The 18,058-nt window shown below is 32.9% G+C and overlaps 1 protein-coding gene across 1 annotated transcript; it reads left to right on the plus strand.

Moving 5' to 3' along the window:
• The first annotated feature begins 13,312 nt into the window (after positions 1–13,312).
• LOC149489711 (uncharacterized) lies at positions 13,313–17,301 on the plus strand. The gene is made up of 3 exons (XM_089714391.1): positions 13,313–13,499; positions 13,604–14,438; positions 14,538–17,301. The coding sequence occupies exons 1-2, from the start codon at positions 13,494–13,496 to the stop codon at positions 14,057–14,059; spliced, it is 462 nt and encodes a 153-aa protein (XP_089570517.1). The 5' UTR covers positions 13,313–13,493; the 3' UTR covers positions 14,060–14,438; positions 14,538–17,301.
• Positions 17,302–18,058: the final 757 nt, after the last annotated feature.

Here is an 18,058-nt window from a genome sequence, read left to right on the forward strand (position 1 = left end):
TAATAGTAGTGTAGATGCTGAACAACAATACCAACTGTTAAAATTATCCTGAAACCTCTTCCGTAGATTTCAATGAGCACACCCATACATGTCTGTGAGCACACCCTTTTCTATTGTTGAAGGTCCCTGCCAATTTTCAGCTAAAACGGTTCACGTTCTTGAGTTATAAGTGGAGTAACTAACACGACTTTCTTTTATATACATATATAGATTGACGTCACGTTAATTTAATATTTTATGGATATAAGGGCATCGAAAATAAATATTGAACATTTGGCTTATTAATATAGTACCTAAACGAAATGTTCATTAATAAACGGAGAAAAGAGTATGTACAAGAAATAAATACATATTAACGCAAGTTATATGTTTAAAATTTAAACTAAAATAGAGCCTTTTACCACTTTAAAAATGTACGAAGTTCTTCACATTGCTTAATGCTTCTAACAGTTTAGGTAGGTACTTGAACCATAACTGCCATCCTTATTAAGGTCTTGACTAAGCAGCAAACAATTTAAATGCATTTCAAAGCGGAATATCAAAGTATCCCTTCAAAGGCGTACATAATGAAGGCTACGCGAACGTGATTCAGATGAAACTGAGATGCAAGATGAAGTTAATGCAGCCATCTATCGCTGACATCTTAACATTTTATTTACTCACATAAGGCTATTTTTAACGTTTTTGTACGAATTATAGAGCATTCCTTAAATTTATTGTTAAACTAAATGGTCGCTCTATGTTTATCAATAATTTCTACTTTAATATTTGGTACCCACGTGCTTGTCATAGCGAATTAGAGATTGAAATATTACATTGTGGTTATACTCATTCTTTGGATTTAATTAAAAAAAAAATTCTTGAATCTGTTAATAATTAGCAGGAAAAAACATATTTAATTATATTCCGTCAGAACAGTCGTCTCTAACTGATAATATAATCTCTGAGCGTAAAAATAGGAATGCTTAATTCAAATTAATAAAAATTATATTTGATAAAATCTATAAACTTAATACTTAAAAAGTGGCCGTAGAGTTTAGCGCATCTGTGAACTAAATAGGCTTCCTATTTAGGTCACCGTTTTTTGTCCTCCAGTCATCGCAGTTCTTGAACTATTTCAATGACAAAAGTATTCAGATGCATTCATTGAGATAGGTAGGATTTTTAGCTAGGCTTTTGAATTTTAGATTTTTGCTTCTTTCATTAAGTTGTGATTTCTGTGAAAAATTAATGTACGGCAGATGTGTATCGCCCTAACGATGTCACCTTTCTATATATACTGTTCAATACTGTATAAAATAACTCTAATCCAATATGCTTATAGATATTCATAATAAGAAAAATATTCTTGTTTAAATATTATCATACGCTTATAACATATTCAATACGTGAATGAATTGCAAAGTTTAAAACGATCTACCAGTTTCATACAACACAGCGTAAATTGGGTTATAAATTTTTGTTGACTTCCTGCGGAAATATTCTAATGAACAAAATGTATGGGGATGCCAGTGTAGTGTATTACAAAGTCATATTTTCATTTTCAACGGATATTCCACATGAGATCACAATCGGGGTCGGAATGATGCGCATCAGCGAGAGGGCACGGGTTCAGGGCAGGCCGGAAGAGAGCTATGTGAGGGTACTATTTGATTGTAATGCAAATTCCCCATTTCCGCCCGAGGGGACGTAACAGGTGGGGGTCGCGCCACCGTGATTATTCACTTACTTTAAAATCTGATAATTTGTTGGTTTTATCGACACGTGCGTGGTTGCCACCTGGTTGAGGTTATGCGAATTCCTACACATTAGGTAATTGGTACTGAGAATTTTCAAGTTGTTGTAATTTATTAATTCACAGTAATGGGAACAAAATTGGCTGACCGTCGGTTAGTCTATAAGGTAGGTACTTCTAAAATTGCAATTCTATAGTTCATCTCTTAGAAACATATAATCTTCTCTTATATATAAAAATGAATCGCAAAATATGTTGGTAAGCGCATAACTCGAGAACGGCTGAACCGATTTCGATAATTATTTTTTTATTATATTCCTTGAAGTACGAGGATGGTTCTTATGTAGAGAAAACGTAAATATTATGTACCACGGGCGAAGCCGGGGCGGACCGCTTGTAGGTACCTAATATAAATTTCACTAAAATTCTCTTTTGGATTCATGAATAAAAAATTAGAGAATGAATCGACACTTATCACGAGACATTTTAATAAATCACAATATCGAAATCATCTAGAAAGCTTTTTCTGTAGTGTTTCTTTCATAATGTTAATCTATACTTCTATACTAATATTATAAAGAGGAAAAGTTTGTAAGTATGTATGTATGTATGTAGGTATGGTTTTCACGCAAAAACTACTGGACCGATTTCAAAAATTCTTTCACCATTAGAAAGCTGCATCTTTACTGAGCAACATAGGCTATATTGCATTTTCAAAAAAACTCAATAAAACTTCTGTCATCGCGTGCGCTGCAGAATCTATTGAAGATAGAACAAAAAAATGTTCTACGGTATTATAGAATGGATCAATATCTACAAGAAAGTCCGCGATACCATATGTCCATCTTCAGTAGTTATAATACTACAACAACTTTATTACGTTTTCAAAGTAAATAGAAGTGCCGACAGTAATCAAACTATGTTATGAGTTATCCATACACATATATTAATCCTTATCCCATTAACTGATGTTTTATTATAGACTGTTTCAATACCAGCAAAAAGCTTTTTAAATGAAAAGAATTGGAAATTCCATTCAAAAGATATAACGAATTTTTAAAAGTGTCAATCTACAGAAAATAGTAGGTATACTGTTCGAGCAGGCCGTAGTGCGGGGGTCACGGAGGAATTCTACCAATATGCGTCTTGACGGAACACAGTGGGGTTTTGGTCGGTGGGAATCCGACATAACCCACGGCCCCTCCCCCGGAGGCCGTGGGTATCTATGAAAGATTTCCCCACTAAAACAAAAAAAAAGGCCGTAGTGCGGGACGGGGTAAAGGTGATTTTCATGTGATTAAAAATTAAACCTATAGTCCGACCTATAGAAGACTTTTCACTGTAACGATATCGCTATCTATGCGGGTGAAACCGCAGGGCATTGCTAGTACTTTATAAGAAAGCAGATTACGCAATAAACAAAATTAATGTATTTTATATCACAACGTTTTTATGATTAAAGGGAAACAAGTGATATAGACCGTATTATAACACAAATGAAGCTTGGTGACTAAATTCCTTTAGTTACATATTGCTACGTGAAAATAGTTCAATTTATGTGATTACTATGCTAATATCCTGTTTCCTGCGTAGGGAGCAACAGGTGAGGGGTGAACTCCCTGATTTTAAAAATATTCACGTTCTCGTTGTGTTTTAAGCTTTAATTAAGAGTTTTTGATGACATCACTTGATAACATAATTTTAATTTTTAGCTAATGAAAACAAGCATTACAATAACGCAACGGCCCAATATTATTATCTTACGTAATACATACCTGGATAAATTATCCGGCATATTTTCTATGACCTTACCTGAATTATTAATCCATTCATAGCAACACTATGTATTTCATCAGTTTATGAAATGATGATGATGGTAATGAGAGTAAGGAAGTAAAAATGAAAGTCATCCAATGGTTTCTATAGTGCGTTTGTAACCCTACAGCCTGCGAAATACAGGATTTTGAATACATTGAATACATAACACGTTTCTTGTATGATGAAAAATATTATTAGAGTTCTAAAAAGTCCATAATAGTAAAATATTAAGTACTAGTATTTTATTTATTAACCTTTAACCATTTGGATTTTTAATTTTTGAATGGGATTGCTAATTTTATTTGCCCAAGAAGACCTGAAATCGGCGTGTGGTTAGCTGTTCTGCTTTTATTGTTACAAAACTGCGATTTACTGGGGCGCAATTTAGATCTTTATAAATATACTTAGGGACGTTACAGACCGTCGCCCAAGCATGCGCAGACGCAGGGGGCGGCCACCCCGGCCGAAGGTCGTTCAACTCCCTCCTCCCCGCCTTTCCTCTTACCGGCTGTCCCTTACAATCACAGCCCTTTGTGCGCCGAGGAGGGCTACAGTGAGGGCAAGGACTCCATTTGTTTCTTTGTTTTAAAATACCTTCTAAGTCGAGGGGCCAGCGGCTACCTCAGGGAACTGGAAATTTTATGCTTATATACGCTTGTGAGAACTCACCCGGTCACAATAATATCCTTAGCAAATGTTTCATTCCATTGATGAAACCTTATCGCGTCTAACAATCAAAGGACGTGTACCGGATGATCTTAAAAAAGTTGTGAATTTAGAATGCACTGACCAATTTTAAGATACAGCTTTAACTAAAAAATGTCTTCTTTAGGTGTATAATGTTAGTTTTGATTCTTGAATTACATGTTAAGCTCACGAAGAAATATAATAATAAGCTTTATTTATATATTAATATTTAATAATTGTATATTACCCTTTGTAAACGGGTGTATAGGCCTGACTTACCCTACTAAATTGAGTGTTGATGTAATTTAGGTGCTTAAATTTAAATATCATCAATGAAGCACCCTCAATAAAGGGATCGGATTGTTAAATAAAAAACAAAAATACGTCTCACCCCACCCGCATACCGGCAAAGGAGCTCAATCGTGTCAAATTGTACATTGAACTGAATTTAGTGTACTCACGATTTCAAAACGTTAAAGAATTTCAGACCCTATGCGCTCAAATAGAATAAATGATGATATCCAGAAGTATATCAGTTGGACGAACCATTTATGGAAACACTTAATCGTCTACGAGGGTGATCAACATGAGGGTAGTTTGTTCATATATTATATCAATGACCGCCAAGCGTAATTGTTTTTTCCTTCTACAGTTTTAGCTTATCTACTCAAGTTTTTTGTAAGTTTGCATTAATTTAGTAACAAAAATAAATGATAAGGATTAGGTATTATCGTCTAATGACCGATTTCTCAGTTTAGTACCATCCTTATGTAATGTGAAAGCTTTCAGAAATCAGAGCTTACGACTTCTGATGAAGGCTATTAGGAATAATTCATTTTTAATAAAAAAGAAAAACGTCTTCAAAATGTTAGAACTAAACCAAATTGAAATGGGACCACATGGGAACTTTCAATAAAAAAGAATTACAAAAATCCGTGAGCCAGTCAAAACTTCTGAGGTAACAAACCCAAATAAATGTCTGCAGTACCTACTCTTCTTCTTTTCAATGAAGTTGGGTTTGTCTGGTAAAGTAGACCTTGTTGACTTGTTTACTAGAGCAGCATGTTTTTTGCACAGAAATCAAATAAATCTAATTTCCAATTTGTAGATAATATAAACCTTTTATTACACAACTGTAGTCACATAATAGACCTTAAGGAAATCTATAAACAATACGGAAATATTTATTCATTCAAATAAAAACTATTACTGACCGTAATAACGTAATGGCATTAGAAACAATTTCCGTTGCCATTTTATCCGTTAACTTTCGTGGTATATTTCATTTCATACTTGACTTACCGTAAAGGGGAATTTCTTCGTTTACATCCCTTATTTTTCAACTAATTTTATACACCCTTAGTACCAACATTCACACGGCTATGTGGTAAACGGTTTTACCAACTAGTTTTATTACTACAGCTTTTTTTCTTTTTAATTATAAAACTTGGCAGTCTAAGTAAACGCTTGGTGGTTTTAAATAATACTGCCATATCTGTTTCCACTCTTGTAATACAATACTTAGTGTGTATTAGAGTCATAGCTATCTACTATTATTATTAAGTAGATATGCCCCCCTAGTCAAGTGGCTTTCTGTTAGCGTAGCGTTCAATAGAATAGACTACGAATGTATGAGATTGACGTAGGCTGTAGATAAACGTATCTACAAGTTACGTCAATCTCATACATTCGTAGTCTATTCTATTGAACGCTACGCTAACAGAAAGCCACTTGACTAGGGGGGATGGTATGGTTACATTGGAAGATATGCTAAAATCTAACCAAAATAGTATATTATTATCTTCTTTATCGTTATAACATCAGACAGAGAGAGAGAGAGTTAAAAAAAATGTGAAATTATTGTGCCATTTTAAAGATATGATTATAGGAATGAAACATCTTACACTTGAAGATAACATTTTTATAAGACAGTACAAAGTGCAGACCTGGGTATGGTGGGCAGGTAGTCATAATTGTAAAATTATGACTCTACAAACTCTCCTCTATGTAATTCATAGACTTTCAGCCTATTTCACTAAATTACTAAATCAGAAAGTTACTAATTGTTACAAACATACAAGAACAACCTAGTTATTCTTCTCACGGTGGATACTTGTGGCGCCACAATTTTTTTTTTTAATTTATAAAGTAGGATTAATGATTATTAAAAAAAAATAAACACCTTAAACTGGTTAGAACTGAATAAAATTTAAATGGAACCAACGCTGAATTAAAAAAAAAAGAATTATGAGTAGAAAGTTCAAAGGTAAAAACCCCAACACAAATTACAAATACTTGCCTGTACCTATAATCTATATGTATGTATGAATTATATAATGCATGTCCATCTATGTGTAACTTAATCTGTAACACTTTAACGGTTTGGCTGCAAAATCGGTTTAATAGTTATTATTTTTGTAGGAACTCGATTGTTTTTTGAAATAAAGCTTCCTGGATGTGAAATAACATAGCAATTTATTTTAAAATAAATGTTTACGAAATATAACTACGTATCTTGTCAGAATAGATTGACTAAGTAATTAAACTTTTAACCTACCTACCGTACTTTCCATGGCAAGTCCCGCAAAAAATAAGCACAACGGAAGACTTAACTTCATCAAAAACTGTTTGTTTTTTTTTCATTTCTCGGTAACCGCCGCGATATACTTAATCATCCCTAATAAATGATCATGTAGTCCCTGGCGGGGCCCGGTTTAATAACCTGTAACTGAAGCGCCCCTCGGCGCTTATCGCGGTTCACGGTGTCAAACGACAAGTGCTCATGGTTTCCGCATGAGTTATCGCTTATGGAAGTACCTGTAATAATAACAGATCGAAATCTATTATGATGTCGTCTAATAAAGTGAATTTAAACGAAAGCTTTGTTTACTGAAATGACCGTCGTATTTCAAAAATTATCACCGTTGTTTGAGTTTGGTCTGGCTTATAAATTTAAATTTATAAAGAATAGAAAAAATTGGTTTTGGTCTGGCTTATTTTATTGTAAACGAATTCTTTAATTTATATGAATTTCACTCATACTTATATTTAAAAAGAAAGATTTTATGATCTGTAACATTATAATATCAGTACATTTATTCTATAAATCTGAGATCTAGGTAACATTTTCCATGTATCATTCACTTCTAGTTGTTCTATATCTTAATGTTGGCGTCACAAATGGAGTCGCATGTCACGTGACGACACCGACATGGGGAGCGAGTTCATTCATATTTTCGTTTCGGTCTTATGCCCACAGAGAATGGCAAGTATAAATAAAATATAATATAATATACCTATAAAGATTAAATCTGAATCCTTACTTCATCTAAAACAAAATACAAAGAAAATTGTACTAAACTTTATTTATAAACAAAGTGCACGTGCGAAAATGAATAAGAACGTGTCTGTGCTTATTTGCATAGTATTATAATTAAAGTCTACTCTACGTTCTTACTTATTACACAGAATTTAATTCTTTTTTTCGAAGAAAATCTATTTATTTAAATAATAGCTCTAGGCAGTGTGTTCGATCTGACAAAATGTATTGTAGTCCAAAATGAAATAAAATCATTATAAAAAAACCCACAGAAACACATATGTATATTGTAATTTAAAACAATATACCGACCGAATTGAACCTCAGAACCTCATCTTTATTTTTAAGTCGGTTAAAAACTAAATCCACCTGCATGGAAGCATGCACTAGACTGGTTTTTATTTTATAAATGCAGTGTAAAGCTATAAATATTGAAATTGCTTTAACTCATTCTAGGGTGCGGCACGGCACCCCTAATTACGCGTGTGGCCAGAAATAAAAAAGGCAATCTTGAAAATCTCCCACGAGCCGAGAGGGAAGAGGGCAAAGCTTGTTCGGGAGCGTCGGGTGGTGCTTTTTGTCCTTTTTGCCGACATTCAGATGGGGATGACCGGACAGTACTTTTTTATTTTTCATTCTCCTCACTCAATGTTTGTGAGCTTTGTCTGCTTAAATTATTAAACTCGGAATAATGCGGGTAAAACGCAGTGGATTTATAGGTGATAGATATTATATAGATAATAGTGGGCGGTATGAGCACTATAAAATATTTTTTAGCATGTAACTAGTGGTCATAACAATTGACTAATTATGAATTCATTGTAATAAAAATCTAACTTTCCTATACTGGCTCTACATCATAATTTATAAGGTTCTGTGACTTCCTTTGTTAAAAAAAAAGGTCAAACAGAAAGATCTGATTATTTTTTTAATACACAATTCCGCAAACTTCATACCAACACTGTGATTGTAAAAGCCTGTTCACTCCATATGTCAGAATATAGCATTACACGTTTGATATAATCTCATTACTTAGGTATGTTAAATCATACTGCGCCTGCATTATAATGGATTATATGATGGAACATACGTCAGTTGACATTTAGCATATCCGATAATATGATCTATTCAGCGCACCACCCCCTTTAAATTGGTTCCAGCTACATGCGGGTGTTATCGACTATGTATCGGGGAGGCACCACCCTACCCAGGACATCGCTTTCCACCCGTTATAAATTTATCTACGCCGATCGATATACCCTATGGAAAACTACCAACATGAAAAGCCAATTAAGTCTGGCTTGTTGTAGCATCCTTTTGATTTAAATAGCCCTGGGAGGGAGGCAAATTGATTCAGTTAAATTATAAGCACACGTAGTTTAATTAATTTGCGTTGGAATCGAATATGAATGACGAAATAGATAAATAAAGTGCATAAAATGTGACATTGTTTTTTTTTTAATTTTTCTATATTTTAGTATCAATTAACTAGTAATGCTTTTGATTTATTTTCTAAATTTAATTAAGGTTTTTTTAGTATGCAGTACCTATGCTAAAAATTGATAAAAAAAATCGCCCGAGAACATTAGGAGTAGAACGCTTACATATTTTCATAGTTTTAAGTGCAGTAAATGCGTATGCCGCTGGACAGATACAGATAAAATGAAGCTAATAAAAAAAATGAGGGAACTCTACAATTTTCCTATTTCCCCTATCCCAGTTGGTATTTAGTGGATCGGTGGTAAAATAGCATTTTATAAATTAAGAGATGAAGTTCCTTGAAAGATTTCCCATAATAAGACCAACACTGATAGGCTTCCAATTTTACGCCTACTTAGGTACATCCTAGAGTCTAACGATTTGACGATAAATCTGATTTCGTTATTTTTGACCTGATGGTTTTAGATGATATTTGTTAGCGTACACATTATTGATTCCTAGGTGTTTCTCTGTTCATATCTGGTCGAATCCAATCGGAATGGGACAGGGGACTGTGCTTAGCAGAATAAGCAGCTGCATCGAACGAAAGTAAACCGCACTCTCGGAAAATTTTATTAAAAACGCAATTATTGCATATTTAAGAAAATCTGTTAAGTTAAATCTATTAATTATTATATTATACAGGGTGAAAGGTAAGACGTTTGACGAATTTAGACAGGAGCTTCTACTCATGAAACTGAACAACTTTTGTTCTACAACTTTGCTGAATTCGTAGAAAAAAATTTGGACTTTGTATGGAAATCGGTCAGCTGATTAGCGTTTCCTTACAAAGTCCAATTTTTTTTTACGAATTCAGCAAAGTTGTAGAACAAAAGTTGTTCAGTTTCATGAGTAGAAGCTCCTGTCTAAATTCGTCAAACGTCTTACCTTTCACCCTGTATTTTCTATGTGGTCATTCTTACTTAATCAGGGGAGCTGGATTCGAAATATGTAATATTTTTCAGAGAATCATGGTATTTTGTCATTTTTAATTTAATTTATTCATTCAAGGAATAAAAATAAGACAATAGATATTTTGCAAGTGATTTAAACCACCATATTTACACGTGGCATTTATTTTTAGGGTACAATATAAGTATGATTTCTAATCTCTTAAACAATTTAATTATACTTGGTTTATTAAAAAGGAACATAAACTATTTCGAGGCGATAATTTCCTGTTATTCAAACAAATTATAACATCAACGTGTCTTCCCGCCATAAAATACGGTTTGTGGTTTAGCGCTTTGGTCTTCATTATAATAATATAGTCATATTTGAATAATATTCAAAACCACAAACAAATGACTTAATTATTATTAAAAGGTTTCATATTAGTCTTAAAAGCAATGCTATGTACCTATATTATCTTCGTGAATTTGAAATGTACAGGAAACATGAAACACAAAGCGAGGATTGTTTACCAAATGTTAAATGTGTTCGTAACCATAAAGTCACTGAGGTGGTCATTCTAAAAGGTTGAAGGCACCTAAAGCACACACCTGTACGTAGACATTCTCAAGGCGGCAATAGCCGAACTTATCGCCACGCGGTGACGCAACCCAAACAGGATCCACCTCCCAACAAAAAGTTCCACGGCCACTATTTCGAAACTCGTGCGCACCTAAATAGAGAAAGGCATCTATGTGCTTGTACATCATTTGTAGCTCCTCTAGTCGCAACCCACGGGGTACGGGGTGAATGCCCTTAACGTCCACCATCCTCCTCGAGTATAGTGCCTTCCCTTTCTAGCCTACGAGAATCCCTCTTCTTTTGACTTTGAAAAGAGGGCACGTATTTCTTTGTGCTGCCGTAATTTGAACTTACTCACGCCCAGCTTTACAGTCGGTCTTTCCGTGAATGAGTGATTGCTGTGTTCAGTTAAGGGTGTGTGCGCAGTGCGCGTGCGTTTGTATTCAAATGAGGACAGTGCGTTCCGCGCCGGAGAGCACTATGATTGTACTTTTTTAGTCCGAGAGCCGTAATCAGCTACAAGGAAATGAGCATCCTTAGGGGTGGCGCGAGGCGACGACCAGGCTTGGTATTGAGGACATCGTCTTGTTAATATACGGCAATTAGTCGTTCTAGGACGCTCGCATATTGTACGCAGAGATACAGATGTATGTATATACTTGCTCCACGTTGCGCTATAATTAATATTGATTTACATCAACTCTCTATGAATATGAAATCTGAAATTTTTCATAATATTAGTGAGTGATTTTGTTTACTTTAATAATATTTTCTAGGTATATTATGTTTTTCTAATATTTTTCATACGGTAAGCAATTTGTAGATTTCTGGTGGGTAATAAAATTGAACAAATTAAACTAATATTATAAATGCGAAAATAACACTGTCTGTCTCTTCCTGTAGAGATAGCTTGAGACCTAAGAAAGGACATAGGATAGTAGATAATTTTATCCCCGATATCCCGCGGGAACGGGAACTAGGTATGCAAGTTTTTCTTTGGCTATGAGTAGTATGGATTCCCGGGTACTGCCTCACTCTATGCTGCCTCACTGTATGGTACGGTGAGGACGTGACTTGATTGAAAACCCCGACTAAAAAAAAAAAAAAAAAAAAAAAAAAAGTTTGGACTCTTTTCCCACTAAAGCGGCCACGCTGAGTCGATAGCACTCACTCCCGAAGCGATAGGATGCACGGTTCCAAAGATAGCTGAGGTGTGCAGATCGATTAACTCTTATCAAATATCAATTAGATAAGAGTTAATCGATGGGTCATTAATGGGACGCTAATGACACACCGGTTGTTTGCCTTTTCCTATTATCTATCGGCGTTCATATCTATTACTCATTGTGCACCTCGCTTATCACTGCTTTTGTATTAAACTTCTTTGTTACGACCTACCTCGCTATTCTAACCAAACGATGTATTATTATATTCAAGAAAAAATACGTCTAAAATCCTATATTTATATATTATCCTACTATATTATTATAATTGTTGCTTTTTTAAAAAGCGATTCGCTTCTGGCACTCGCCGACCGCTGCCGCGGCACGCTCGCTTTGCTCGCTCGGCTCGTGCGTTGTTTATCAAAGTCTAACCTAACCTAACCTAATTGTTGCTTTTTTAAAAAAGCGATTCGCTTCTGGCGTTGTTTATCAAAGTCTAACCTAACCTAATTGTTTTTCCGGGTAATCTGATGTATCGAACTTTGTTACGGCAGGACAAGGATTGTAAAAGAGTTGATTGAAAATAAAACATATTATTTCCATATATTATTTCTTTATTTACACCCGCATTACACTACAATACAATTTAACAAGTGTCATATCATTTCTTGGTGAGTCATACGAAAAATTTGTAATGAAATCTTCCAATCTCAGGCCTCGGAACTTGTAGTACAAATATACCACGCAATACTCTCCACAAAACGTGGAATAGATATCCTGAATTCTAGCAGTATTATAGTCCCACATGCGACAATTTCTTCTTAAAAATTCCGCTATTACTCTAATCGGTTTACGTCCAAAGGAATCAAAATATTCTCCAACTCTTTCGTGGTTGATATGAATAGCTACCCAATGAGAACCTGGCTGTGAGTCAGGGTCGAGATTGCATATAATAAATGCAGGTATGTGTATATGCATTGGCAGGCGATTCGAGGGGTACACGCTATACTGGAGGCTGGGGTGTATTCTATGAAGACTCATTTGCAGGTCTAATGTATTCATTTTTGACCTCATCCAATTTCTATCAATCATCAACCTAAACTAACATCATGTTATATTGTCATCCCAATATATGCAATATTTTTATATGTATACTAGATTTCCACCCGCGGCTTCGCCCGCGTTTGCAAAGGAAAACCCGCATAGTTCCCGTTCCCGTGGGATTTCCGGGGTAAAAACTATCCTATGTGTTAATCCAAGTTACCCTCTATATGTGTGCTAAATTTCATTGTAATCGGTTCAGTAGTTTTTACGTGAAAGAGTAACAAACATCCATACATCCATACATCCATACATCCTTACAAACTTTCGCCTTTATAATAGTATATTATTTATTGTTTGTAAGGAAATAAAAAATAGTAAATTGCATACAATTTGTTTTATTTAATTTTATAATGTTTCCTTTAGTTACATATACACAAAATGCATTAAGCATACATTAAGCAATATTCACCACAAACTGAAGTCCAAAGATAATGATTCCCAAATTGTCAATATAATCATAAGTACATAAGTGATTGCTTAACTATGTTTGTTGTTTTTGTTTGTGTTTGTTGTGTCATGTCATGTGTATTAGTTGTTAGCTAAGTATGTTAATGTATTCATTTTTCGGAAATCCTTATAGATAAGATAATGATTCCAAAGTCGTGCTAGCCCCTTCCCAAATCTATCATATAAATATCCCTGCACGCATCCGTAGTATATTGTGTTTCGAATTCAACCACAGGTCAACGCGTAGAAATTTATTACAAATAACAAAATGGAGGTAAGTTATTATTATTAATATTATTTTTAATTATTACTTCAGTAAAATCTTTATTTATTTTTATCTTGTTAAACATATTTTTAATTATATATGTTATGTTTCAGGCTTCTTACAACCTCAAAGATGTGGAAAAATGTTTCAAGCCCTATAATTATTATGATTTATCGGATGAAGATGAGGTTTCTAACTTAACAATAAATAAAAATAAGAGGACCAGTCGTTTAGATGACTTTTTTCTTCAAGAGCCTGAGCGGAAAAAGAAAAAGGCGAAACTATCTTCAATTGTTGGACGTTCAGTGAAGGAGGGATGCATTTCATATATTTCAACAGACAAAGATGACGGAATGGATGCTGATCTACTAGTGAAAATTGATTTGTATAGTTTAAAAAAGTTGAAAGGAATCCCGGTGTCGCAACATTGGAAAAATGCTGATATTCGCATTAAATATTATACAAAAAATGATTCTAACATAGATCTTCAAATAAAAGATATTGTATACAACATAACAAAGGAGATATCGGAGGAAGATAGTGCAAAACACTACAGCTTTAAAAATTAGGTTTCTTCATGTGGTAGTTTAGTAATTAGTTTATCCACTAGTATAATAGGTTTCTTCATGTGGTAGTTTAGTAATTAGTTTATCTACTAGTATAAATAGTACGTTGCAATGTATAAAGTCAATGATTATGTTGAAGACCATTGAGCATTAAGGCAAAAAGTGTGTTACAAGAAAGCAGTTGTGAAACAAATATAGTGTTTAAAATGTCTGAAGAATGTGTTAGTGTTTTTTTCAATGAAATGGATCTTGAATTGACAAGCCTATCCATTGATACAAATGAACTTTTAAACGTTTGTGATGAAATAGAAAGAAATGAATTAAATCACTCATTTCATGATCAAAGTTTGATGGAGCTATGTGATGAATTCGATGGAAAATTGTGAGTATATATTTTTTATAATCATCTTTTTTTCTTTCTTATTTGTATTTTAAGCAATCGAAGTAAATAACTTTTTTTTTTTTTTTTTTTTTTTTTTAGGGTGGAACAAACGGGACGGGGAACCAAAAGGAAAGCAGAAGTTGATGTTAATTCTGATGACATCAAAAGGATAAAATCTGCAACTAAAATTGATTTTTCACGGACTTCACAACAACCATCAACATCGAATGAAGGTATTAATTCCAAGACGAAATGTTGTAGTATTTGTAATATAAGTGTTTCCAAAAAATATTTTGCTAATCATCTGAGAAGCAACGTACACAAAAATAATGTAGATAAAATACAACATTCAATAAAACCTAATGTTAAGATAATTGAGACTGCGTTCGGTAATAGAATAATAACTTATAGAGTAACTTCTGAAAATCAAAATTTTTTACAGTTTGAGACACCAGATTTATTTCTTGCTTCAGTCAAAGATACAATATTTACGTTAATAAATAAGTCCATAGAAGAGCATACAATTTTAAAAATCAATTTTATTTTATATGGTGACTTTGTGCAGGAGTCAAAAAATATAAATAACACTTTTGATTTTCAATCAATGAATTTTATTGTTTGCACCGGTGATGATTTAAATATATTTTATACTACTGTAACGAATTCTCTTATTAATTATATAAATTCATTCGAGAAAAAGGATAGTGGGTGGAGTTTGAAAAAAATTTTACATTTGGATATGAATATAAATCAATTTAACCCTTTAAGAGGAAAATCTTATATTGAGTTACCACATGACATAAAAATAAAAAAAGCTGTTATAAATGTTAAAAACACAGATAACGCCTGTTTTAAGTGGGCACTGTTATCCGCTTTGTTTCCAATACATAAAAATTCGGATAGAGTATCATCATACACCAAACACAGTCATAAATTGAAGTTCGGTAATATTACATTTCCAGTTAAATTAAACGATATTCACAAAATTGAAAGTCTTAACAATATTAGTATTAATGTTTTTGGTCTAGAATATAATGAACAAAGAAAAAAAAATAGTATTGTCGGACCCTTGTATTTTACAAAGAACAAAATGCAGACTCATATAAATTTATTATATTTGACACAGGGTAAAATCGGTCATTATTGTTACATAAAAAATATGTCAAGATTAATAAGTCATCAAATTTCAAAATCGAAGGAAGCTATATATCTATGTGACTTTTGTTTACAATATTTTTCAACATATGAACGTTTGAATAACCATCAAAAAAATGATTGCAGACATATATGTACACAAATACCAAGCGTTGATAAAAATAAAAGAAATTGGTGGGGTGATATTGTATCTGAAAGTAAATTAAGTTTTGATAAATTCCAACGTAAACTGAAGTTACCTTTTGTTATATATGCGGATTTTGAGGCTTTTTTAAGTCCTTTAGCATCGTGTTCAAATGACCCTACAAAATCACATACGATAAATGTACAAAAACACAATGTTTATAGTTTTGGATATTACATTAAATGTTCTTATGATGATAAATTGTCTAAATATGTAACATATACTGGTGAAAATTGTGCTTTAAAATTTATGGAATCGTTAAAAGATAATCTGAAAATAATTGTGAAGAAAATTGGTTTTCAAAAAGCTTCTAATAATTTATCACAAATAGAACAAGATATAGTTAGCAAATCTGAACACTGTTATGTTTGTAATAAAAATTTGAATGGGGATTCAGTGTTTTACCATGATTGGTTTACTGGGAAATTTATTGGGGTCGTGCATAAAGTTTGTTCAGAAAAATTTAGAGTACCTTACACTATACCAGTCTTCTTGCACAATTTAAGTCATTATGATGCACATTTCATTGTACATGCATTAAACTTTGATGAAGGTCAGGTAGAAGTTCTCCCACAAAATAAAGAAAAATATATATCATTTTCAAAGATAATTAAAATCAATAACAGTAATGTTACTTTACGTTTTGTGGATTCACTTAAATTTTTACCCAGTAGCTTAGATACCTTAGCAAAAAATTTAAACGATAATGATTTTAAAGAATTATCAAAATGTTTCCCTAATTTAGAAGACTTTAAACGACTAACTAAAAAAGGTGTATTTCCATATGAATTTGTTAAAGATTTTGATGCATTAAACCAATATCAACTTCCAATGCAATCACAATTTTACAGTACTCTCACAGATTCTTTTATTTCTAATGAAGATTACAACCATGCGAAAGACGTTTGGAATCATTTTAAATGTAAAAATATGATGGACTATTCAAATCTTTATTTAAAAACCGATGTATTATTGTTAGCAGATATTTTTGAAAATTTTAGATGTGTTTGCATAAAAACTTATGATTTAGATCCCGCCCATTACTATACAGCTCCTGGATTAAGTTGGGATGCTATGTTGAAACATACTAGAATCGAGTTAGAATTACTTACAGATATTGAGATGATTGCTTTTATTAAATCAGGAATACGTGGAGGTGTTTCACAGTGTAGCACTCGCTATGCAAAAGCAAATAATGTTTATATGTCCAACTATAACTCAAAAGATAAAGATTCATTTTTAATGTATTTCGATGCCAATAACCTGTATGGTTGGGCTATGTCCCAATATCTACCTACAGGTAATTTTGAGTGGGCTTCCCCCGATACAGATTTTAATGTTAGTTATTCTTCAGAGATAGGATTTATCTTGGAGGTAGATCTTGAGTATCCGGTTGATTTGCATGATAAACATTCCGATTTACCTCTTTGTCCAGAAAACATACCTGTAGGTGACGCTAAAGAAATTAGATTGATTCCAAACTTAAAAAACAAATCCAAATATATTATACATTATAGAAATTTAATTCAATGCTTAAAAATGGGGTTAAAATTATTAAAAATTCATAGAATATTAAAATTTAATCAGACTCCATGGTTAAAAGAATATATAGACTTAAATACACAATTGAGAACCCAAGCTATTTCAGATTTTGAGAAAGATTTTTATAAACTAATGAACAACGCTGTTTTTGGTAAGACTATGGAAAATATTGAAAAACGTGTAAATGTTAAACTGTTAACTCATTGGGAAAATCGGGGTAAAGTATTGGGAGCTGGAGATTTAATTGCTCAACCACATTTTCACAGTGTTTCAATTTTTTCTGATAGTCTTGTTGCAATTCAATTAAACAAAACAAAGTTAATTTATAATAAACCTATTTATCTAGGATTTTGTATATTAGATATATCTAAAACGCTTATGTATGATTTCCACTACAATTACATGCAAGATAAATTTGGTTCCAATTTGAAATTGCTATACACCGATACCGACAGTCTCATTTATCAAATATTTACGAGTAACTTTATAATGATATAAAACTGGACATTAATACATATTTCGATACATCAGATTATGATGCTAACAACGTTTTTAATTTTCCTAAACTAAATAAAAAAAAAATAGGTTATTTCAAAGATGAAAACTGTGGTAGAATTTTTATGGAATTTGTAGGTCTGCGATCAAAAATGTATGCGTTACAGGTTGATGATAAAATTATTACTAAGGCAAAGGGTGTTAATAAGTGTGTCACAAAAAAATTAACTTTAGATAATTATAA

The sequence above is a fragment of the Colias philodice genome, chromosome 3 (assembly GCF_061535455.1).
Source record: "Colias philodice isolate Cphi_HAF_F1 chromosome 3, ilColPhil1 Martin Lab GWU primary, whole genome shotgun sequence".
Lineage (NCBI taxonomy): Eukaryota > Metazoa > Arthropoda > Insecta > Lepidoptera > Pieridae > Colias > Colias philodice.